The 23,704-nt window shown below is 63.8% G+C and overlaps 2 protein-coding genes across 5 annotated transcripts in view; one reads left to right on the top strand and one right to left on the bottom strand.

The window, feature by feature from the left end:
- The first annotated feature begins 302 nt into the window (after window positions 1-302).
- On the top strand, window positions 303-4,924 carry TNFRSF25 (TNF receptor superfamily member 25). 2 transcript variants are annotated; one of them, XM_047084899.1, is made up of 10 exons: window positions 303-498; window positions 1,042-1,162; window positions 1,356-1,490; window positions 1,857-2,024; window positions 2,124-2,202; window positions 2,946-3,001; window positions 3,097-3,204; window positions 3,414-3,451; window positions 3,940-4,114; window positions 4,310-4,924. In XM_047084899.1, the coding sequence occupies exons 1-10, from the start codon at window positions 457-459 to the stop codon at window positions 4,639-4,641; spliced, it is 1,254 nt and encodes a 417-aa protein (XP_046940855.1). In that variant the 5' UTR covers window positions 303-456; the 3' UTR covers window positions 4,642-4,924. The 2 variants fall into 2 exon arrangements, with proteins under 2 accessions (XP_046940855.1, XP_046940856.1); XM_047084900.1 differs by having other exon boundaries at window positions 3,417-3,451.
- A 243-nt stretch (window positions 4,925-5,167) lies between these two features.
- Window positions 5,168-23,704, bottom strand: part of ESPN (espin) — a 31,802-nt gene continuing 13,265 nt past the window's right edge. Inside the window, exons 3-14 of one of the 3 annotated variants that reach the window (XM_047084897.1) lie at window positions 22,619-22,805; window positions 22,301-22,483; window positions 21,989-22,120; window positions 19,301-19,502; window positions 18,123-18,391; window positions 15,328-15,489; window positions 15,036-15,237; window positions 12,373-12,518; window positions 12,021-12,284; window positions 7,455-7,534; window positions 7,346-7,357; window positions 5,168-6,079 (exon numbers count right to left, since the gene is read on the bottom strand). In XM_047084897.1, the coding sequence (XP_046940853.1) occupies window positions 5,932-6,079; window positions 7,346-7,357; window positions 7,455-7,534; window positions 12,021-12,284; window positions 12,373-12,518; window positions 15,036-15,237; window positions 15,328-15,489; window positions 18,123-18,391; window positions 19,301-19,502; window positions 21,989-22,120; window positions 22,301-22,483; window positions 22,619-22,805 (1,987 nt within the window). In that variant the 3' untranslated portion in view covers window positions 5,168-5,931. Of the gene's footprint in view, window positions 6,080-7,345; window positions 7,358-7,454; window positions 7,535-12,020; window positions 12,285-12,372; window positions 12,519-15,035; window positions 15,490-18,122; window positions 18,392-19,300; window positions 19,503-21,988; window positions 22,121-22,300; window positions 22,484-22,618; window positions 22,806-23,704 lie in introns of all 3 variants that reach the window. The other 2 variants (XM_047084898.1, XM_047084896.1) reach the window with 2 other exon arrangements.

Here is a 23,704-nt window from a genome sequence, read left to right on the forward strand (position 1 = left end):
CGGGCGATGCATCTCAGGCTCTACTGAGAATGCCCGCTGGGACTCCCCTGCAGGGGCGGGGCCCCTGTACCCACACCCAGGCAGTATTGGGGAGGCTGGGTCTCCCAGCTGCGTCGCTGTCGCTGTGGCCCAACCTCTCATGGCTGAGGGAGGGCTCTGAGGCCCGAAGGAGGGAAGTCACTTCACCTGGAAGTTGTAGTCTCAGGGCCGGGGCCAGAAGCCAGGCGGGGGGGACCTGGATGCCGCCCTGGCCTGTGTACGCCTTGCTGCCCCCAGGCCACCTCAGGTGAGCTCAGGTGCGCAGGGGCAGGCTGCGTGGGCTGGGGGCCCCGCCCTGGCCCCCACCCCTGAGGCGGGCTCCCCCGGGGCTGGCTTGGGGCAGAGCGGGCGGAGCGGGGGAAGCCCCCGGGCTGGCGCACGCCTGTCATCCGAGGGCCCAGCAAGGCGCCAGGAGCCATGGAGTTGCGGCTGGGGGGCTGCACGGCAGCGGTGGCTGCGGTGAGTGGGAGCACGGTGGAGGGGGGTGAGCAGCCTGGAGCCTGACCTCAGGCCTGGGTCGCTGCGCTAAGAACGATGGGGCCCCACTTCGCGGGGAAGTGTGCCAGCACCACCACCAACCCCTCTCCACTTAGAGACTCCGCTAGTTAGAGCCTCAGCCGGGCGGGGCCCTTCCGCGGAGAGGAAACCCCCGCCCCGGGGGCCAGAAGGGTCTAGGGGCCCCAGGCAGAGAAGGATCCGGGTCCTCCACCTTACACAAACCAGGAGTGGGGACGGGGCCCCCCGGTGCCTGCCCTGGTGCCCTGGCAGAGGGAAACGTGTGGGGGGAGCCGGCTGGAGACCTCGCTCTGCCTCTCCCGAGCCTGCTCTGTGCACGGGGGGAGGGAAGCTCGTCTTACCCCACATCCATGACACCTCCTGCCCAAGAACCTGAGAAGAGGGCCTCTCTGAGGGCAAACGCGGTGGGGGGGCTCGGAAGGGGGGGAGGCCGGGGAGGGCCCGCATGGCCAGCCCTGTCACAACCAACAGCCACCTGTCTTCCAGGTCCTGCTCCTTGTGCTGCTGGGCGCCCAGGGCCAGGGTGGCACACCCAGTCCAAAGTGTGACTGTGCCTCCAACTTCCAGAAGAGGAGCGGTCTGTTCTGTTGCAAGGGCTGTCCAGCCGGTGAGCAGCCGAAGGGGTGGGAGGGATGTGGAGGGGAAGTGAGGGCGGACAGAGGGAGATGGGGTTCAGGCGGGGTCAGGAGACAGGGGAGGTGGGCAGGGGTGGGGAGGAAGTAGGGAGCCAGAGATAGGAGAGGAGGGAGGGGAAAGAGGGAACCCCCTTTGACTGTCTGACCCGGGTCTGGTTTCCACAGGGCACTACCTGAAGGCCCCCTGCCCAAAGCCTTGCGGTGCCTCTACCTGCCTCCCGTGCCCCCGCGGCACCTTCCTGGCCCGGGAGAACCACCATGAGACTCGCTGTACCCGCTGCCAGGCCTGTGATGAAGAGGGTGAGGGGCCTAGTGCTCAGTGGGGGACTCCTGAGGACAGGCCATGGCCAGGCTGTTTCTGAAGGAGGTGGCTGGCTTGGGCTTAACCTCTGGTGTGACAGCCCTGTGTCCACCCATCCCAGGCCCCTCTCCCCTCGATCCCACCCTAGGATTCCCTTGCCCCCTCACTTCCTGATGACCCTCCCATCTCCATATATGCCTCAGCCTCTGATCTGGGGTGATCTCCATGCTCCTCTCCCTTTGGGGGTGGCCCCGTCTTTGGCTGCCCCCATCTCCATTCTCCAGGGGATCTGCCCGGGGTCCCCACGGGGGGTCTCCGGCCCTGATGGCCTCCACTCTCCCCATCTCCCTGAACACTCTTGCCAGTTTCCCAGGTGGCCCTGACGAACTGCTCAGCAGTGGCAGATGCCCACTGTGGCTGTGACCCGGGCTGGTTCCCCGAGTGCTTGGTCAAGTCCTGCAGGGACGGCTCCCCCTTCCGCTGCCACCCGTGCTCAGACTGCAGGGCCCTGCACCGCCACACACGGGTGCCCTGTGAGTACTCCCGCTCTGGGCTGTCTACCCCTCCACACCGCCCCTCTCCCTAACTCCCGCTCTCCCTTCCTGACACACAAGCCATCTCCTGGACTGCAGGTTCCGTCAGAGACACCGACTGTGGGACCTGCCTGCCTGGCTTCTATGAATATGGCAACAGCTGTGTGTCCTGCCCCACGTAATGTCCTGGCTGCCCTGGGACAGGGAGGGGGTTCTGGGAGCAGAGTGGGGATCCCGGGAAGGTGGAGGGAGCTCGGTCCTGTGGTGGGTGGGCGCCATTTCAGGCAGACATTGGATACTGAAGGGAAATCTGCATTCACCTTATGCCAGATAAATAAGGGGTTGTGTCCTTTAGTAATCTTTCCAGCTGTAGGTTAAGGAAGCATAGGATTTGGCCGTTTATAGAGAGTCAAGTTGATACAATTTCAAAACTATGATCTGCCACTCATTCTCTGGGAGATCTTGGGCAAGTGACGTCACCACTCCAATCTGTGGCTTCTCCATGTGACGATGTTATCAGGTTCTGCCCCCCCCACCCCCGGGGCACAGGTTAAGGGGTAAAGCACTTTATCCATTCATTTGCTCTGCAAGTGTTTATTAAGCATCTGCTATTTTCCAGAGATGTTCTAGGTGCTGGGGATCCAACAGGGAACAATGTAGGCAAATCCTGGTCCTCATGGAGCTGACATTCTAGTGACCCTCAATCTAGTCTAGAAAAAGCTCCATAAATAGCGGTTGCTGCTCTTGTTTCTGGGGACACCAGTGAAGTTTCAGCAGTCCTTTGGGAACTTTCCAGGGTACTGTGGCGCCCAGGGAAGAGACCTGGGGAGGGCAGGGCCTCCAGGATGGAGAGGACAGGTAACCTCTCCTGGTGTCTACTCCCTCACGCCCCCCACCCCACCCCACCCCCTCTTCTTGCAGGAGCACCCTCGGGAGCTGTCCTGAGCCCTGTGTGACTGTCTGTGGCTGGAGGCAGAGTAGGTGGTGTGCTGGGAATTTAGGCAGGATTATTGGGATGGTTGGGGAGGCTGGGGTGTGGCTCCTAGCCACCACTCACCCGCTGTTCTTTCAGTGTTCTGGGTGCAGGTGCTCCTGGCTGGCCTGGTGGTCCCGCTCCTGCTCGGTGCCACCCTGACCTACACATACCACCGCTGCCAGCCTTGCAAGCCCACAGTTCCTAGTAAGTACACGCACGCACTCGCACGCACATTTCTAGGGGCATCGGGTCAGCATGGGTAGCCCAGAGCCCACTCACCCCTGATGCAGAGGGGGGAAACTGAGGGAGAGAGTGCTGGGGGCAGGGGTGGCACAGGAACCCAAGAGGAGCTGCACCAGCACCCAGGTCTAGGAGTCTTGCCTGGTTGCTGATGAGATGCTCTTGTCTCTCAGCAGATGAAGCTGGGTTGGAGGCCCTGACTCCCCTGCAGGTAAGAATATTAGTAATATTCAGGGAAGAGAGTGAGCAAGAACCCAGGCCTCAGCCTTCTGGAGCTGAGAGGCTGGGCCGTATTATAACTCTTGGTCCCCCACACGGGGCACGGTGGCTGGCAGGCACAGAGTAGGCCTAATGAACACATGTGAATTCCCTGAGTAGTCGGTGAATGAGAGCAGCAAGGCACCTGTCTCTAAGTGGCTTTCAGTCTGGTGGGATCCAGACAGGTAAACAGAAGACAGTTCAGTGGGATGAGTGTCACCATAGGGAGGCCTCCGGCAGGGTTGGGGCCACAGGGGAGGGCAGCCAGGACAGGGTTATTTCAGGCAAATAGTTCTGGGCCACCCAGTGAGAGATGAGGGGGGACTTCGGGAGGCAGCCTTAAAGAATGTTTGCTGACTGATCCAGGGAATGGCTACTCCCGGCCAGAGACCCCAGGAAGGGGTGACCCCAGGCTGACCTGGGGCCTCTCTTGGCTTCCAGGCCACCCACCTCTCACCCAGGGACAGCACCCTTCTAGCTCCAGCCAGCAGTATCGAGAAGGTCCGCGCCACGCATTTGGTAGGCAATGGCTGGGCCCTTGGCTCCCCTCAGATCCAGGAGGCGCCCTGCGCGGAGGTGACGTGGTCCTGGGACCAGCTGCGCAGCAGAGCCCTCGGTAAGAGACCTCACTGGCCTTGACCGCATTCTCCTGAGCCTGAGATGAGAAGTAATGGTTTCCTGAGGCACCACCTGCCCACTTCCCGTCCCAGGCGGACGGGGTGCACCCCCCTGGTCCCCCCCCGCTCTGCCCGTGGTCCCGCCTCTGGCCTCCGTTCTTGTTCCCCACCGACTCTCTCTGGCCCGTCCCCAGACCCGCCGCCGCCCATGCCCACGCCTTCGCCAGCGCCCCCTGCGGGCTCCGCGGCAGCCACGCTCCAGCCGGGCCCGCAGCTCTACGACGTGATGGACGCGGTGCCCGCGCGGCGCTGGAAGGAGTTCGTGCGCACACTGGGGCTGCGCGAAGCGGAGATCGAGGCCGTGGAGGTGGAAATCGGCCGCTTCCGCGACCAGCAGTACGAGATGCTCAAGCGCTGGCGTCAGCAACAGCCCGCCGGCTTGGGCGCCGTCTACGCGGCGCTGGAGCGCATGGGGCTGGACGGCTGCGCCGAGGACCTGCGCAGCCGCCTGCAGCGCGGCCCGTGACGCGGGGGCGGGGGGGGGGCCCACACCGGGTGCCTCTGGGCTCTGGCGGCCCTTGCAGAAGCCCTAAGTACGGTTACTTATGCGTGTAGACATCTTATGTCACTTAATAAGCTCCTGGCACGGCCCTGCGTAGCAGCGCCAGCCGCCCTCCCTGCCGCGCGCCCCCTGGGGTTCTGGTTGAGGCCAAGCGGCATCGACGGATATCGGGAGGGGGCAGGAGGTGGCTCAGCAGTGTCTCGGCCCGACTTTGGCCGAGGCCTGGGTATTAAATCTGTGAAGAAAAGCTACTGCTTGGTGCTTCCGAGGGGCTGTGGTGTTAAGTGGCCCCGGCTTCGTTTCCTGGGGGGCGTCGTCGAAAGGCCCGGAAGTCTTAGCGCCCCAGGGTCGGGGACCCACGGTGGAACCCAGTGTGGCCCCTGGCGCCCAGGCCGCCCCCGCGCCCCGCTCCCGCCCGGCCGCGGCCTAGTTACCCGAAGGAGAGAGGAAGTCGTGGCGACAGCGCGAGAGAGTGCACGTCAGCCGCGGCGGCTGAGAGAGCTTTAATGGGGGTGCGGGATGGCGGGGACGGGGAGAAGCAGGTGGAGACACAAGCGCAGGGACCCTTGCCTCGCACTCACGCCACCAGCGTCGTGAAAGGGTCTGGGAATCGTGGGACCCGGGGGGAGGGGGGCGCGGACTTCACCAGGGGGAGGGCGAGGGGGAGGGGGGGAGGCAGAGGTTGGGCCCCCGGAGCGGCAACTCGGTCCCGACGGGCAGGTTGCCGGTTTCATCGTTTCTGGTAAACAAATGACTGAGAGGAAACCCTCGGCGGGGATGGGAAATGCGGGCCGGGTGCAGATCTGGGTCACGACGGGAGGAAAACCCCTTCCCCGAGCGCGGGGCCTGCCTCCGCCCAGGATGCGCCCGCCGCGTGGGTTCCGGGGTGCGGGGGAGGGGGCTGCGGCCGGGCGCGCGCCCGGCAGGAAAACAAGGTCGCCACCCACGGGGCTGGGGAGCGCTCTGCGCGACCTCCACCGAACATGCAAATATATGTAAATAGGCATGCAAATAAGCAGCATCTTTTTGCGTCAACAGCTTGCTTGGGCACTTTTCCTGGGCGACGGCGGCGGCGGGCGCGTTCCAGCGGCGCCCCGGGCTGGGCATGCGGGGGCCGGAGCGGGGTCAGGGAGAGGTTCCAGCGCGGGAGGGGAAAGGCAGCGCGGCTCCCAGCCCTTTCCGCCGGAGCCGGGCAGGCCGGGGCGGAGACTGGGGCCCCCAGGGCTCACGAGGCTGCGAGCAGGAGGGCGGCACCTAGTACTTAGCGATGTCCCCCTTCTTCAGGATGATCTGTCGCTGCCAGGGCGCCAGCTTGCTCTCGTCGTAGCCCAGCGTCCGCAGCTTCTCCGACTGCTCTTTCTCTCGCTGCAACTCCTCCTGCTTCTGTCGCTCCTCCTCTTTCCTAGGCATGGGGCGGGGGGCAGAGCCGCGGGCAAGCGTGAGACGGTGGGCCAGGCACCGTGAGGGGCAAGTAAGGCGTTACTGGGGGCAGGGGCTGGGTGGCCAGGGCAATGGGTTCTAGGGGCAGAAGGGCTGGGGGACTGGGGACTGGGGTCGGGTCAGGAGCCACAAGGATAGGGTGGGAACAGGGAGGGGCTTGGTTGGGGGCAGACTGGAGTCACGGGGGCACACATAGGAGCTGGGTGAGGGAGAGGCTGTGGCTGAGTTATTTCTGGCTGGGGTATTACTGGAAACAGGGGTGCTGGGTCAGGAGTGTGGCAGAGGGTGAGCGGGGAGTGTCCTGGGGGCAGGACCCAAGTAGGAGGGACCACATTAGTGGGAGGCAGTGGTGGCTAATTAGGGACGGTTATTATAAAATAGGGGCTAGAGGGGCGCCTGGGTGGCTCAGTTGGTTAAGCGTCCGACTTCGGCTCACGTCATGATCTCGCGGTCCGTGAGTTCGAGCCCCGGGTCGGGCTCTGTGCTGACAGCTCAGAGCCTGGAGCCTGTTTCCGATTCTGTGTCTCCCTCTCTCTCTGACCCTACCCCGTTCATGCTCTGTCTCTCTTTGTCTCAGAAATAAATAAAAACGTTTAAAAAAATAAAATAGGGGCTAGAGCTGTGCTGCTGACAAGGCAGCCACTAAACTCAGGTGGTTACTAAGCATCTGAAGTGTCAGAACTGAGATGCAGGATACTTGTAAAATGCGCACGGCATCACGAAGACTGCTTTTTAAAAGACTGTAACACATCTCGCTAATGACTTTTACACTGGTTACATATTGAAATAATATTTGGATATTTTGGGCTAAGTAAAATGTAAATGTTAAATTCACCTTTACCTTTTTATTTTTTCAAAGTGCCTACTAGAAAACTTTGCACAGTGGCTCGTGTTATATTTCTGTAAGCACTGGGCTAGATTACTGGGCAGAAACCACGCTTTGAGGGACAGAGGTCAAGGTTATTGGTACTGAAGTTGGGTTATAACTGAAGGCTAGGTTAGTGGGAGACGAGGGGCTCGGTAATCCAGGCCGAGGTTATCAGAGCATAAGATCTAGACTTTGGGGCAGGGGCTAAGTTGCTGGGGGAGAAGAGTCTGGTGGCATTAGTGGGAGCAGAGAGATTGTGCTACAAACCAGACAAGGGAGTGTGCTCAAGATGGGGCTGGATGAAGGGGCAAAAGGACTGTGCCTAAGCCAGGGAGGGGCAGCAGGTCGGCCCACACTCACCGCTTCTGCTCCCTAGAGGAAAAAGAGACAGCATTATTTGGTGCCACCACCTCAGGGGCATGATCAAGACACCCTACCGGGCCCTGAAGCTTCCGGTCCCCCGGCTCACCTCTCCTCTTCTAGCTTCTTCCGCAGGAGGTCTCGCCTCCAGGCAGGCATGCTGGCCAGCCGGGCCTCCTCCTCTTCCTCCTGAAACACAAGCACAGAACTTCAGGACCAGCATGCGCTGGGAGGTGGGGCTTGGGGGGAGGTGCACCCCCAACCCCGGGGGACCCGCGCTAGTCAGGGACAATGGGATACAGACGTCCTTCTACAGAGCAAATAGATGACGGTGCCTGGCCACAGCCCCCTTAGAGGGGGCCTCCTGTGCTCTACCCCCTCATAACTCGGGCCCCCTGTGTTCTAGAGGTGGTGCCAGATAGGTCAGAGCTAAGGTGCAGGAGAGGAGCAGAGAATGAGATTTCCCACTAGGGCAGGCTGATGGATGGCTCCAGGGCCCTGACCTCAACTTTCTGGGCAGACCCATACTTGGGCCCCCACAGATCCAGCCAGCTCGGAGGGGCTCAAGCTGGCCTCCACTGCGAAGGACCTGCTGGCCTATGCACGTCCTGTTCCCAAGTGGAGCAGACACTACCTCTACAACTGTGTGGCTGCATCGACTTGGCAGGGGCGGAGGCGGGCATCCAACACAGGCAGCTTACAGCAAAGAGTTTTATTACGTGGATGTTACACAGGAGAACACGTCACACGAACACTACACATGTGGCTCCCTTGACCTCAAAGAAGTAGCTGTGAATTCCAGTGCAAAACCAAAGAGAGGAGAGCCACACTGCCCCAGGGGGGACCCACGGTCCCTCACTCAGAGGGGCGGCTTCTTCTACCTGCCTACCATGCAGAGCCGGGCAAGACTGTAGGCCCAGAGGGGAACACCTGGTTTGCCCTGTGCCCTGCCCACTGCAGCCACTGCCCCACATCTGGTCATAGTGGGCTTCAAAGGCTCTGGCAGCCTGGTCCTGGATACTCCGGGTTTTCCAAGGCCACCCTGCTGGCTTCTGGGTTTTTCCTGTGGGCCTCTGGCCTCCAGAGGGCATCAGACGGGCATCCAAGCCTGGGTTAAGATGCTTGAGGGGGAAATTCCGATTTCTGCTGCTCAGATGTCAAAAAGCTCTGCCTCCTTCTCCTTCCAGAAGGAGAAGCTGCGGTCGATGTAGCGGCAGATGTCCTCGTTGCTGAACTCGCCCATCTCAGACACCAGCTCCAGGGGGTCTTCGACAGGGGCTTCGGAACCAGGAGGGTCCCACGTCGGGGGAGGCGCGGCTGGCGGAGGGGGGCTGGGGGGCTGCGGCGCGGGAGCTGGGGCCTCGGGCTGCCCCTCTGGCCAGTCCACCGTTTGACCCGGAGGGACCTTTTCTGCCGGCTCTCCCTCCTCCTCCTCCGCCGCCGCCGCCTCCCCCTCCTCCTCTTCCTCTTCTTTTTTCTCTCCTTGCTCCTTCTCCGCTTCTTCTTCCCGGGCTGGCTCAGCCTCCGGGCTGTCTCCAAAGAACTGGCGCCTGAGGTCCTCGAAGCCGTCGCTCCAGGTGCGTCGGCCAGCCTCCACCTCCTCGAGCACCACGCGGTGGAAGAGGCGGATGAGCTCCCACGGGTGGCTGCCCAGCCGGTCGAACATCTCGTAGCACAGCAGGTGGCGGAACTTGCGCTCCTCGCGGCTCAGGCCCATCTCCAGCAGCTGGAAGTAGCCGAGCATGAAGAGGTCGAGCGTGAGGCTGTCGTAGCGCGGGGGCGCGCCGCCGTCCAGGGGCGGCAGAAAGTGTTCGGGCCAGTACAGGCCGTGAGCCAGGCCCGAGCCACACGAAGGGCGTACCGGCACCTGCCGCAGCAGGCTCCGCCAGTGGCCCAGCAGCTTGCCCACCACCTGCCGCTGCTTCAGCAGGCGCAGCAGCCGCGCATCCGGGCCGTCGCCGGCCGGCGGCCGGAGAGCGTCGGCGGCCTCGGGGCCGGGGCCCGTGCCGGCGGCCACCACGCGGGGCAGCAGTCTGCGCAGGCGCGCCTGGGCGTGGCGCCGGGGGCCGCGGAAGGTCCACTTGCGCCAGTGCTCCAGGAAGAGGTAGACGATGCGCTCCTTGCGCATATCTATGTAGTCCTGGACGCCGCGCAGCTCGGTGGAGAGCGACGGCTGGCGCGCCAGCTGCTGGGGCTCGGGCAGCGCCGCCTGGTGGTCCGGCGCGTCGGGCGGGCCCAGCGCGCCCACGGAGTCCCAGGGGGCCGGCAAGCCGTTGGCGACCGGGGCGCTTGGCTCCCCGGCGCCGGCAGCCACGTAGTCCTCCTCGAGGATGGGCTCTCGGCCCGAGGCGGCGGCGGGAAGCGAGAGCTTGCGGCGCGAGCCGCGCGCGGGCGCCGAGCCCTGGGCGCGTAGCTCGTAGACGGCGCGGAGATGCTGCACGGAGACGCCGCACTCGAGGATCTCGCGCGCCACGGCCTCGCGACACCAGCTGAGCGAGTGCGAGCGGCCGAGGCAGAGCGGACCCGGCCGCCAGGGCGCGTCGGGCAGCGGTGCCAGCGGCTGGCCGGTGTCGGCGGCCAGCAGCTCGGCCAGGTGCGCGGGCCGGCCGCCCAGCGCGGCCAGCAGCGTGGCCATGCTCTTGAGCAGCGTGGAGATCTTGCTGCACCAGGCAGGCAGACTGGCTGCGCGGCCGTGCATGCGGCGCGGATCGACGGTGAAGCGCGGCGCGGAAAGGGCGGCCGAAATCGGCAGCAGCTGCTCCAACTCCAGCTCCAGCTGCTCCAGGCGCGCCTCCAGCTTCTGCGCCTTGTGCAACACCTGCAGGTTCTCGATTTGCTGCTCGATGCGGAGGATGTCGGCTTCGGTCATGAGCTCGCCGAAGGGCCCGAGGATGGCGTTGTGCGCGCTGGAGTACCTCCAGCCCTCGCGGGGGTAGCAGCATGAGCTGGCGGACGTCAGCTAAGGCGGGGAAGACAAGAGAGGGGAGGGAGGCGCGTCTCCCTCTGGCCCGGCTCCCGCAGCGGCCGCCGGGGGGCGCCCTTTGCATGTCCTGGGTGGTGTAATGGCTCCGCGGGGCTCTGTTGGCAGGGATGGGCCACGCCCGGCCGGCGGGTGATTACACTGGGGCGAGACTTCGGCCCAGGCCGCTACTCCGGGCGCTGGGCAGTGTCCACTTTGGTCGCTGGCGGGGTCGTTGGGCGCTGTTGCAGAGACTGAGCGGGCAGAGGGAGTCTCCACACCTGGCTTGGTTGCTCATTACACCACCGAAGGAACATGCAAAAGGCGTTGAAGCTGCGACGCCAGGCTGCCCTTTCCCACCCCATCTCAGGGCTGCTGTTTGGAGGCCACATCCCAGAGGGACCTCGCGCATACTGATGACCTCTTGTCAGCTGTCCCCGCAGCCCGAGCCCTCCCTGTGCACGCTGTCAGTGTTTTACTGCTGAACCAGCTTGAAGCCTCAGCTCTCACCCCTTGTCCCCGGCACTAGGGATGATAATCAATTTTATGAGCTAGGTGTGCCAGGAACTGCTGAGAGTTTCGTTCATTCCTCACTTTAGTGCTGGGCTTCTGCAGCCTGGGCTGGGTGGCGGGGGGGGGGGGTCGTCCTCACATCCTCCCGGTTCATCTTGACCCACTACAATCAATCCGTTCCCTCACAGACACACAGGATGATGCTAATTCCCTCACTTAACCCCTCTCCCAGGCTCCCTACTGCTGCAGGAGAAAGTCCATTTTCTTCAAGGCCAGGACTTGGTGATCTGCCCCCACTGATCTCTCCAGCTCCGCCCCTGTACTGACAGGACAGTCACTGAGCCTTCTCTTTGCCCCACTCTGTTCCCAGCCCACCTCTTGCTCATCTTCCAAGTCCACCTTGGACTTCACTTCCTCCTTCATAACGCTGGCCCCACCCCAAATAGGACGGTGGGTGCAGGGCAGCCCCAGGCCTCTGCATGCCCCATCCCAGTGAGGGCAGTGTTGTTAACAGCCCCGTCCCTGGCTTCCCTGCTCACTCAGGCTCTCATGTTACCTTGTTTTGTATTCTTGGGGGCACTTATCTCTCTACTAAGATGCTGTGTTTGCTTGTTGGTTGACCCCCTCCCGCCCCACTCCCCAAAGCCACCTTTGAAAAGGCCTTGAGATACTCATCGCGAATCCCCAGAGGCTACAACAGTGCACAGAACACAGCACCCAGGAAACACGTGCTGAGCCGGTCAGTGGCAAACCACCCTGCCAGCCAAAGACGGTCAATCATCTGACAGATAAGAAAACTGAGGCTGGATGAGGCTCGGTCTCGAAGGCTGGAAAGTGGCGGTGCAGGAAAGGGCCCAGGCCAGTCTGACCGCGGCCCAAAGCCCGTTGGCCACGCAGAGGGCGGTCCCTGGACCAGCAGGTCAGTCTCACCAGGAGCTTCCCAGACACGCAGAATCTCAGCCCCACCCACAGCTCCTGAATCAGAATCGGCATTTTTACGAGATCCCGGGCGACGTGAAGCACATTGGCGTTTGATGAGCTTTGCCCGTCTCACGGAAGGACAGTCCCCAGGGCAGGGGAGGTCCTCCAACCCGGCTTCCCGCCCCCCAAGGACAACGGGAGCCGCCTGAGGTGGAAAGGCCCCCGCAGGCCGGGCGGCGACGTGGGGGATGGGCCCGGGCGCAGAAGCCCCGCCCCACCCACCTTCCGTCTCTGCTCCTCCTCCTCCTGCATCTTCAGCTGCAGCTTGCGCACCATCACCTGGCGCTTCCACTCGGGGATGGGCCGGCCCTGCTCATCGTGCGTGGGGATGAGCGCCTCCACGTCGAGCTGCACGCCTGGCGCCGGGGTGGCGGGCGGCGCCGGCGCCACGCTGCCGTTGAGCAGTGGCTGGGGCCCCACGGCCGGCGGGGTGGGGCTGCGGGCCCGGGACGGCGCGGGCGACGCCTGCGGCAGCGGCGCTTCGGGCTGCGGGGAGAAGCGGCGAGGCTGAGTGACCGGCCGGCACGGGGGGCCGGGGGGGGGGCCGGGGCGGGGTACCTGTCGAGCCGCCTACCTGGGAGATCGGCTGCCCGCTGCCCGAGAACACCGTGGTCAGCCCCTTGCTCTGCGGCGTCGGCTTCAGACTCTTGCCGGCCTTGATCTCCGCCAGTAGCTCCGAGTTGTCACCCGTCGGGGACATCATGTTGAAAGACTTGGTGCCTGCACGGAGGCAGGAGAGGAGGTGCTGGCCAAGCGGGGGGGTGGGGGTGCGAGGTCTGCATCCCCGCCGCCCCTAGCCTGCCCCTCTGCCTCCCCCTCCCCAAGTCGGGAGGGGCCGGGCCCCAGATGACAGCTCTCCAGATCCCAGGCCCTGGGGGCGGCTCTTGGGTACCCCAGAGGCGGGCTCCCCGCTGACAGCTCACAGAGCCCCACCATCTTCCCGGCCCTACTCACGGGGCATGGGGGCCCTGCCTGGAGGCCCCTGGGAGTTCATGCTGGCTCTTGGGCCGGCCCTGGGGACTCCAGCGAATGTCTCCACCCAGGACACTGACTGACCAGCTCTAAGACACTACCTGTCTAAGGCCAGCCACCCGACCTTTGTCCTGGGTTCCCTGGCTCTGCCAGCCAGGGTGGAGTCTCCCTCCAGCCCTCTCTGCATCAGCAAAGCTCAGTGACCCTTGGACTGAGTTGCCTGGGGCCTCCGTGGCTATATGGGCTCAGGACCCTGGATACCAGAACCAAGCCAGTCCCCTCCCCACCTCCCACACAGACAGACAGACATGGACGCAGACACACTGGTTGCAAGCCCGTCGTGTAGCAAAGCGCTGCTCAGCTCTGGGGGACCTAGGAAAGCGGAGCCTTTACTAAGGATACGGGGTGAAGTCACCCAGGAAGAAGGGCCAGGTGAAAAGCATGCAAATAGGCAGGTGCACGGAGTTTGCATTTTCTGACAAGGCCCGCGGAGGCGGCTGGGGTTTGGGAAGGGCTGTCTTTAGAGACCCAGGGAGGGGTGAGGGCTGGGTGAGGGGAACAAAACAGGCCAACAGCTCTTGGGTTCCCCAGGTTGGGGATCCCTGAGCGAGCAGCAGGAGGGGTAAAAGGGAAAGCTGCCAGGCAGGCACTGGCAACAGGCTCATTTATTTGGGCAAAACTGAAAGCCATGAGTAGAATTTGTGGGTGTGTGTGTGGGTGTGGTGGAGGTAGGAAGGTAGCTGTGGGGCCAGTGGCCCCACCTGTAGTGTGGAGGACCCCTGGCCTGCCAGCCCCTGGCCCTGCCCCCTCCTTTTTTTTTTTTTTTTTTAAAGCCCCAGGTCCTTGGCCTTGCTTCCCCTGAGCGTGCCTTGTTCCCTGCCCCGCACCTCAGCCAGGAGCCCCGCACGCAGCTACTCACTCTTCCTGTGTCTCAGGACTCTCACTTCTAGGGATTGAGAGGAGAGAAGTGACAGCAAAGTTAGGACAAGGAGGAGGCCGGGGTGAGGCTAGGACAGTGAGGGGGGGGTGTGGATAGAGAAGGGAGGGCAGGAAGAGGGGAGGGAGACACGCAGAGGAGGGGAGACAGGAGAGGAGGAATTTTCCAGCTCATCTGACCCTGGCTCGGGCTGCTCTGGGGCTCCACAAGGGTGGTCCACCCAGTTCCGGGCTTTACTGCTGTCCCTGAGGACTGGGTAGGGCTGCCACTGGCCCTGGTTCCCCCAGCAAGGGCCTCAAACTTGGCATTGGGTTGGGATAGGGCACCCAGCCCAGGCTCTGCTGAGAAGGGGTTTCTGGAGAAGCCCAAAGTCTATTTTTCTTCCGTTCCTAGCATCAGCCTTGCTCCAGAAAGAAAAAGCTAACCCCAGAGCTAGGGCCCTTTCTGGAGGCTCAGCTGGTGGTGGACAGGCTACGATGGGCCCTGGTCAGCAGGGGCTAAGGCTCCATAGGGATCTGAAGGGAACCCAGGCTGGCCCTACCCTGGACCCGGTTATACCCTTGCACTCCTAGTGAGGGACATGAAGCTTTGGATGTCACTAAACATGGTCCCTGCACCGAGTGGCTGGGTGAAGAAGGCGTGCGCGCGCGCGCACACACACACACACACACACGAGGCACCACCTCCTGGGCCTTGCAGGAGCCCTGGCATGCAAGAGACTGCCCCACCTCACAGAAGAGAAGCCAGGAATCTTGTTCACCAGCCTAGACCTTAAAAGGATGCCCATGGGGGTCATCAGGAGGGAAAGGGCAGAGCATGATGGGTCACTGGCCTCGTCCCCATAGCCGGGTCGTAGCTGGCCTGGGGCCTCTGGGGTATCTGGCCAGGAAGAGGCCCTGAAGCATCTGAGAAAAGCTAGCTAGCTTGGAGGAACAAGAGATAGGGGTGAGGAGCAGAAGAGAAGCTCAGGATAGAGAAGGGGCAGGACGAAGGTTGGCCCCTGCCTCTTTGAATCCAGTTCTACTTAGAGCTGCCCAGTTAGCACCAGCCCATTAGAAACACCAGCCGCCAGAGCTGGGAGGCCTTCCCTGCTGCATGGGACGTGGGCCCAGAGAGGTCACTGAGGTGCGCTGAGATCACACTGAGGCAACCCAGAGCCTCCTCTTAGGGTTAGGTCCTCACTGGGGTAGGGGCTTGCCGCAGGAAGAACGAGTCGGAAAAGAGGGAGCACCAGGGCGGCAGCAGCAGCTGGGGAACGAGCGATGTCTAGGCTTCCCTCCCCTTCAGGGCTGGCACCGCCCCCCACCCCTCAACCCGCCCCTACTCACTGCCAGTGGACGAGGAGGAGCGACGCTGCCCGCAGCCAGGGCCAGCGCCCTCGAAGGGCAGAGGTGGAGCCGGCGGCGGCGAGCTATGGGCCTCCGGCAGGGGCGGCGGCGGGGGCGGCGGGGGCGGCGGGGGCAGCTCCCTGGACGCCTTGGGGTCCGCGGCGCAGCCGTTATGCACGTGGTTCCCGGGGAGCAGCGCCGCCTGCGGGGGAGCGGAGGGGCTGGCGAGTGAGAAGCGGGCGGCCGGGCCGGGTCCCGGGCGGCCGGCGGGCGCGGGCTGGCAGGCACGCACCTCCTCGCTGTGCGCCATGCCCGGGCGTGTGGCCAGCGGCTCCCCGGGACAGCGGCCCAGCTGGCGGTAGTAGTCCCCCGTGCTGGGCTGCTTGCTGAAAGCGCGGGGCTTGCGGCTGGAGTCCTGCCTCCGCAGCCCGTTGTGGCCGTCGCGGGAGCTCAGCTGCGGGAAGACAGCGGCGGAGGGGCTTCAGGCGCTGGTCCCCGGGGCCTCCCACGCCCCGCCCCCCCAGCTCTTCACTTTCCCGGGGCTCATGGCCAGCGGCCGTCGAGGGGTGCAGGCAGCCAGGTTCCCAGGCCCTCCGGTCCTCCGAGCGGGGATGGGGCGAGGGTCCCGGGGAAGGGCAGGCTCGGTCGCCCCCCCAGGGAGGGGTTCTGGGCGCAGGCCAAGGGCCACAAGGGCCCCCAGTGAGGCTAGAAGGGGCGGGACCAGGGGCGGGTTGACCCAGCCCAGTCGCCAGGGGGAGCCGGAGAAGGGGCAGCTCGCAGTTTAAGCCAGCGCGAAGGCCTCTGCCTCACCCCACGCCTGGCTACCCGGCCGTCCCGCGCGTCCCCAAGGCTCTGCCGAACCCTCTCTTTCAGGGACCCCGACCCCGAGGGAGCCCTCTCAGAGCCCTTGTCCTGTTAGGCTCCTGGTTGCCCAAGGCTCTAAGCCGCGCGGTCCCGGGGCTGCTCCTACCTGCGCCAGTGCCGGTGGCCCCCGCTGTGCACCTGGCGGCGGGGGCGGCATGGACCCGACACCTGCGCCACCTGATCCTTCCTCTCGGGTTACAGCCCAGCCCTTGCCCGCCCGCGCCCAAGAGCGCCTATGAGCTCTGTCGCCCTGACATCACCCAGGGCCAGCCAATCCCGCGCCGACCCACTCCCAGCAAGGGGGGATGCCACGGGGGCTCCACCTGCGTCGCCACGACCGGGCCGCAGCGCCTCGCCTGCCCCGTAAGCCAGATGTGGCCCGGCCCCTGCTCCGCACTCCCTCCGCTAGGTGTCGAGCACCCCAGCCCTCACCCCCCTCCTCCAACTTGTCCCCTCCATACCCCGTGGCCGGAGTGCGGGAGCCACCCGACCAGTGGAGCCCCGGGTGTTTGGTACCCCCGGGTTCCGGGTCACGCCCCCGCCCTTCCCCTCCCGCATCTGGAAACCATCGACATCCGCGTAAGCGACACCGACACCCGCGCCTAAGCCTCGGGTTTCAGGGGCGGCAAGGCGGGCTCGGATGACAGCGCGGTGGCCCGCCCCATCGCAGCTGCCCCCTGCTAAGCCTAGCCCAGGGAAAAGGACATGGGGCGGCGGGGCCAAAGGCCGAGTCCCTGTGCGGGGGCTGTCCCCTGATCCACCCCCCCCACCCCCCGCCCATGCGTCCCCGCGGTGGCCCCGGACCTCCAAGCCCCACCCGAACCGGCTCTCGTTGCAGGAAACCCGACACCACAGGATTTGTTTTCTGGGCCAGCCCGCCCCTCGGCGCCCCCTGCAGCCCCAAGGCGCGGATGCCGCGACCCTGCTCCCGCTGCGGTCAAGCAACGGCCAGGCCCAGGGGGCGGAGGGGGGGGGCGCCAGGCGCAGTGGGCACACAATGGGCCCTTTGTGGAGCTGCCTGTCGCCTGCGGCCCTGCACGCACACAGCGGGTAGGGGCACGGGACCTCAAGATCCTGGGGCTCAGGGGAGTGGAGGGGGCACAGGCTGTGCTTTGGCCAGAGCCCGCACGGCGGGCCAGGAAAGTCCGCCCGCCCTTGGCCCTCTGCAGTCCTCTCCTGGGCCCTCTCCACCTCACGGAGATGAAAGGGGAACCCGACTGACAGCCTGGCCGCAGATGGCATGAGGGGAGGGTGGAGTCGCTGTGAAAATTGCCCCTCCCCTCCCCCACCCAGTGGCCTTGTGACCTGGGACACCTGTGGGCAAATTGGTTACTCGGCTAGGCTCTGGAGTGGTTTGCCTTGGGCTTGAGGGAGAACTACAGGTCAGGGCTCCCACAGGACCCTCCGGAGCCTAGACCCCATACTCAGCCACCTGTGGTCTCAGGCTGCCCTCCATGTCCCAGACCAGCGGGCTCTGCCCTGTTGGCCAGCACCCGGGGGCCCCCTGGGGGGCTCCCTGACTAGCATTCTCAGCCACCGAGACTAGCCCTCTGGCTCCGGAGCCTCAGCCAGGACCCCAGAGGCCCTGACATCCTGGGCACCTCACACTCAATGTGCCCACACTGGACACAGCCCCCCTCCCCACAGGCTGGCTTCTCCCCCACACGTCGCATCTCAGGACTGGCCCTTCCATCAGCCTGGGCACTCAAGCCTCAGACTGGGTAGCCAACCTCAGCTTTACCCTCCCTCAGCCCCCACTGAGTGCTGAGTCCCTCTCTCCCTTCCTCCACCCTCCTCCTGGCCCTCACCTTCCCTGCCCCCTCATCTCCCACCTGGAAGACAGCCCCTTGGGAGCCATTCCCCACCTGAGCCTGGGGCTCTGGGCGCAGGCAGGTCTGCGGAGGGGGCAGTCTCTGCCAATTCCGTGACCGCCCCACCACGCTGTGCAAGAGGTCGGGGAGGACCCGGCTCCCTGAGAGGCCCGGCTGTCTGATTATATGTTCCTTCACCCATCACCAGTTCCCGAGAGGGTAGTGGCTTCGTCTGACTCATCTCCCTGTCCCCAGTGCCCAGCCCTGAGTCCCCCACGGGGCTAGCCAGGAGTTTATACTCTTGAATAGGCCACTGGCCCGGGGCCCCCCCCTGCCCTGTGTCCATGAGCCAGGCAGTCTCTTGGCCTCAGCCCAGCGCTGGGAGGCAGGCAGCTGGGAGAAGGTTCACTACCTCCTTCTTGAAGGCCTCCTTCTCCACATGGCGGAGTTTGCTCTTGGTCTGCACGTAGATGTCCGCGGCATGTGGCTCCACAGGGGGCTTGGGAGCCGGGTAGCCTGGTGGGGGTGGGGGCAGTTGGGTGCTTGGGGGTGGGGGCGGCGGAGGGAAGCTGGGTGGTGGTGGTGGTGTGGTTTTCCCCATCTTGCCCTGGGGTCGGCCCAGCTCGGGGCTCAGCATGTCCATGTAGCTTTGTATGTCTGCAGCTCTGGAGCTGGCAAGGCCTGGGGAGGGAGGGAAGGCGGGGTGTGGGAGTTTGCAGAGTCCCCAAGACTGGGACCCCCTTCCACCCAGAAGCAACGCGCCAAGGGGTGAGGTGGGCTTAGGGATACGGCTTCTACGGCTCACTGGGAGCCCCAGCAGCGCAGGGCCCAACCAGAGGGTGAAGGCGTAGCTCCTGAGCTCAGACCTGACAGGGCCGGGCGGCAGGAGCCCGCATGGCCATGCCCCAAACTGCAGGGCCACCCCACCATCTCTGCGGCCACCACCTGGCAGCAGGAAGCAGGTATCACAGGTGGATGGCCACCTAGGCTCAGCGTGTCGTCAGCGCGTGAATACCCGCGTGTCTGCCTCTGCCTAACATTTGCGCGTTGGTGTGTGCAGGTGTGCAAGCATCTGCGCATTTCTTTGTATTTACAAATGTGTTTGCATCGGTTTGTGGACGTGGGGTGTGCGTGTGTTAATGTGCACACGTGCCCGGATATGGGGACGGAAGGTTGTGTGTCTGTGCTGTAGTGTAGGTGCGTGCGTGCATCTGCACGGTGTGTATGCGCGTCCCTGTGTGCTGTGCAGACACGTGTGCCCTCTTGAGGGCGCACAGGTGTGAGTCACGTCTGGGGAACATCTGTGTGTGTGAGCGAGTGAGTCATCTGCAGGGGGCGCGTGGGGTTTGTCCCAGGGAGAGTACATGTGGGTGCACAGGTGTGCTTGCGAGCAGCACACACCAGGACAAGTGTCACCGGCCTCTCACCAGGACCAGCAGCCCTTCCTGGTGACCTGGGCAGCCTCCGGCGTCAGCGGTGGGCAGAGTGCAGAGTGGGCCTGGGGCTGGCCCTCAGGGCCCGGTGGTCTGTCCCGGTCTGCGCCCCCTCCTCCCTCCTCCCTCTTCCCTCCTCCCAGCCTGGCCCGCTCACCACGTGGGGGGCGCCGGCCCTTGATGCTGGAGTGGCTGGAGGAGCAGGAGTCGTAGTTGGAGAGGGTGCTGGTGGGCGAGCTGAGGTCAAAGTTCAGCGGCTGGACCGACACGGTGGTATCGGGTGAAGACATGCCCGAGTCGGGCTGTTTGGTCTCCAGCTCAGCAGACGGATCCCGGGACAGCACGCGGTGCTCCACACTCTGAACAGGAGGGAAGGCAATGAGGTCGACAATGAAGACCGGTGCGCTCGGGCCAGGGTCCTGCTCCGGCATGTCCTTGCTGTGTGGCCCTGGCCGAGCCGCTTCCCTTTCTGGGCTCCCACCCCATAATGAGAATGTCTGTCGGGTTCTTCCCAGGCTAAGATTCAAGCAGCAGGACCCGGGGTTCTTGGGAAACTCCCACCCCAGCCCCTCTTTGCTCAAGGGGGTGGAGAGATGGCCGGAAAAGGGGGCCCTGGTCTGGACCCCAAGGGCAAGACTGCCATGGCACCAGCCAGAGGGGTGGGCTCCAGTGTATCTGCGGGGAGGGGCTCAGGAGCTGCAGCTGATGGGAACACCTGGGGCAGGTGGGTTAGGGGAGGCGGGTGGGGCCCCACAACTTGCAGGGAAGACTGATTCCCCATTACCCGGCCAGCAGCCCTGGTCTCTCCCTGCCCTACTGGGGCAAATCCCAATACCAGCCCAGCCTGTCTCCTGATGGGGCCCTTGGAGGTGGGGCAGGGCCTGGGGTGGCCCGGCTGAGTCTGGAGGGCAGCCGGGCTCAGGCCACAGGCATGCTGTCCCCACCACTGTCTATGCCCCGCCCATGGGCCTGACCCTCCCATGGGACGGGAGCGGGCTGGGGTGGGGGCTCGCTTACATTGCCCATGCTGGCCTTGCTGCTGGCAAGCCCGCTGGCTGGCTCCGTCTGCTGCCTCCTGCCCAGGCCTGCTCCTCCCTGCCCCGCGCCCCCTCCCCTGCCTGAGAAGTGTCACAGGCCCCCTGGGAGCGGGAGGCAAGCCTCGCACCAGGTAACAGCTCAGCAGCCCTGCTCATTGGCCCTGTAATTAGGGGCTCTGTGGGAGTGTTTGCCTTTTCTGGGCCAGCATTCTGCATGGCTTGGATCTGTCTCTGCTGCAGCTGGGCCTGTCTGGGTGAGGGGGCCGAGGGGCCCACAGCCCACCCAGTTCAGCGGGGCTGGGCCGGGCCCTGCTGCCTCCTCCATGAGCCAAGGGAAAGCATAGGGGCTGGGCTTCTGGTAGGGAGAAGATGAAAATGCTCTTTTCTTGGCCACCAGCAGTGGGCAATGGGGGTGCCCAGTCCTGACCCCACGGATAGCAGAGGTTAAGGGCCCAGGCTCTGCAGCCCGGAACGCCGGCTTCAATTTTCACCTCTCCCACCTACTAGCCAAGTGACTTCGGGCAAGTCACTTATCCTTCCTGTCGGTGGGGATAACAGAATCTCCTGCCCCATTAAGGTATGAGGAAGATTTTAACAGTTAGTGAAGGGCCAGGGTATGGTAGCCAGCACGTGCTACACAATGTCAGCTGTTAGTATTAATTTACTGTGGAGGCTGAGATTATGCTAGAAAGTGCTGGCAGGCTGCGTGTCAGAGTGAGGATTCAAGGGATGGTGTTTATTGCTTATTTATTGCTTACTTAGAGACAGAAGGGCTGGGGCTTTGTGCCTCCTCCCACCCCACCCTCCAAACAGAATCGTACCCTCTCTCAGTGGGAAAGAGCCACCTGTGGTGCAGAAATGCCCCTCACAGCATCTACCCCTGTTTGTATACCCTGGTGACAGACCGTTACTCTCTCTGGGCGGCCCTTTTGGGGGGACATTCTTCCTCGGGTCCAGCTGCAGTTTCCGACCGCTGGGCCTAGCTGTGCTCTGGAGTACCCAGCACCAGGGTGCCCCTGTGTGCTTGCAGACAGGGCAGACGGTGCTGTGGGCAAAAGGCCATCCCACCTTCTCCCCTCCAGACCTCATTTCCTAGTCCCTCTTCTGGCCAGGCTGCCCCCTGGGCTGAAAGGCACCTGGGAGGCCCACCCTCTGTCTTCCCTCCTGTCCCAAAGGCATTACACCAGATGAGGCAGTGCCCTGAACTTGGAACCAACCACACCTGAGCTCAAGTCCCAGTAGGTTACTTCCCAGCTGCACAACCATAATAAAATAATTTAAACAGAGTAACAGAAGTTTCATTATGAAGCAGCCATGAAGTGAGCAAATACACTGTCGTGGTCGAGAGCAGTGGCTCCAGGCCATGCCTCTCAGACTCTACCACTTAACAGCTGTGTGACCTTGGGTGAGATGGGGACATTAACACCACCCACCTTAGAGGTGGTGGAGAGTTAAATGAGCTACTACTTGTGGGCTGTGGGCAGGTGAATGGGCTTGACCATTCCCACTGGTATGTAAGTGTCTTGCGATTTCTCCAAGCCTTCCTTCTTACCAGGAGGACGCTGGTCCTCTTCCCCTTGACCCTTTTCCTTCACCCCCTCCCTCCTCAATGGTCAGTGGCTCTGGGCTGGGAAGGGTAATGGTCTAGGACACTTCCTCATTGTGTGACCTCGGACAAGGGACAAGGGGCTTCATGTCTGCGAACCGCAGCTTCCTCCACGGTAAAGGGGTAACAACACCTTCCTCTGGGGGCAGGGAGAGGCGGGGTGGGGGACGAGATTAAGCAGGGGGCAGCGCCAAGGTCGTACCAGGTTCTCCACGGTGCGCAGGTAGCGGGTGCAGTGGCTGTGGCCATTATAGTCCGAGAGGTCGGCCGCCGTGTATCCGTCACGGTCGCGGACGTCCAGCTCCGCGCCGTTCACTACCAGGATCTGGCAGCACTGCGGGGGTCGAGTACTGAGGACCCCGGTCGCCAGCCCGGGCCCCCCGCCCCCCCTCACCGCCCCGCGCCGGGGCAGGGTTGTGCTGAGAGCTCGGCGCCAGCAGAGGGCGCCCGTCCCACCCACCCCCCCCCCCCCGTCCGCTCCGGCCCCGCCCCCCCGCTCCGGCCCCGTCCCCACCTCCAGCTCCCCGTTTTCAGCGGCGTCGTGCAGAGGGGTCCCGCCCCACAGGTCGGCCGTGATCTCGCCGCCGTGCAGGAGGAGCCAGCTGAGCACTTTGGCGTGGCCGCGGCTGGCCGCGAAGTGCATGGCCGTGGCGCCGTCATTGTCCTGCTCCGAGAGGCTCACGTCGGTGCAGCTCACCTGGGCGGGAGGGGGCGGGGGAAAGACGGGCGGGGGCTGGGCGCCGGGCCCCTCCAGGCCCCGCCCCCGTCGGTGCCGGCGGCTGGGCGTGCAGACCCCGCCCCTCCCCGGGCCCCGCCCCGCCCCGGAGCTCACCAGCCACACGATGACCGGGCAGTGGCCCATCTGCGCCGCGGCATGCAGCGGGGTCATGCCGTCTTGGGCTCTCACGTGCGGGTCCGCGCCGCACTCCTGCACCAGGTACTGCGTCACCTCCAGGTGGCCCTCCTGGCACGCCAGGTACAGGGGCGTGGCACCGTTCTTCGTTTGCGCATTCACTCCCCTGCGGAGACACAGCACCCACCTCGGGCTCTCAGCGCCCACCTGCCTCCAGAGCTTCTTAACGCCCCTCGCGCTCTTTTGGGGAGCTCTGGAGGGCCGGGGGCGTGGGTTGGAGGAGGTTTAGCTACCGGGTCGCGCTATACCTGACTCCCTCTGGACTCGGTCCTGTGCCAGCCTCCCTCAGGGGGGCCCCTCTGGCCTGGCCACTCCCCTCCAGCAGCCTCCCTGCTTCCGTGTACATCTGACCGAGTTAGTCCCTGTCCTCAGTAAATAGCTCAACCTCTTCACCAAGGTCTACAAGGATGTGGTGAGCTGGCCTCTTCTTACCTTTTCAGCCACACTGAACCACTGTCACCGTGAGCCCCCAAGTCCCCAAACCTTCTGTCTTACCTTTATGCCTTTGATCAGGTCCCTCTCTATCTGGAATGCACTTCCTTCCTCCTCCCTAGGACTCAGTCCAGATCCCTCCTCAGTGAGGCCTGCCCTGATTTCCCCAGGCAGAGCCTGCCTTTCCTACCTCTGTGCCCTGTACGGCCCTGGGCTCACTCCATGGACTGCCTATCATGCTTGATTGAACGTAACTGATTTTGGCCTCTGCCTCCCCTGGAAGACTTAATTCCCAGAGGGCAGAGTAGTAGGGTTGCCAGGGAAAACACAAGATGCCCTGTTAATTCTGAATTGCGAAACAAGAAATCATCTTCTAGCATAAGTATGTCCCAAACAAAGCATGGGGCATACTTATACTAACACATTATTTGCCATGTATCTAAAGTTAAACTGGATATCCTGTTGTTAATCTGGCAACTGTACAGGAGGCCACCATTCACCAAGCACCTCTGGTGTGCTATATATTGGTGGGCGGGCTGGACTTCAAGCTGTATGACAAAGCTGTCATCATCA

This window comes from Lynx rufus, unplaced genomic scaffold, assembly GCF_022079265.1.
Source record: "Lynx rufus isolate CCGP_SWC_20201006 ecotype Redwood Valley unplaced genomic scaffold, mLynRuf1.p SCAF_2, whole genome shotgun sequence".
Taxonomy (NCBI): Eukaryota; Metazoa; Chordata; class Mammalia; order Carnivora; family Felidae; genus Lynx; species Lynx rufus.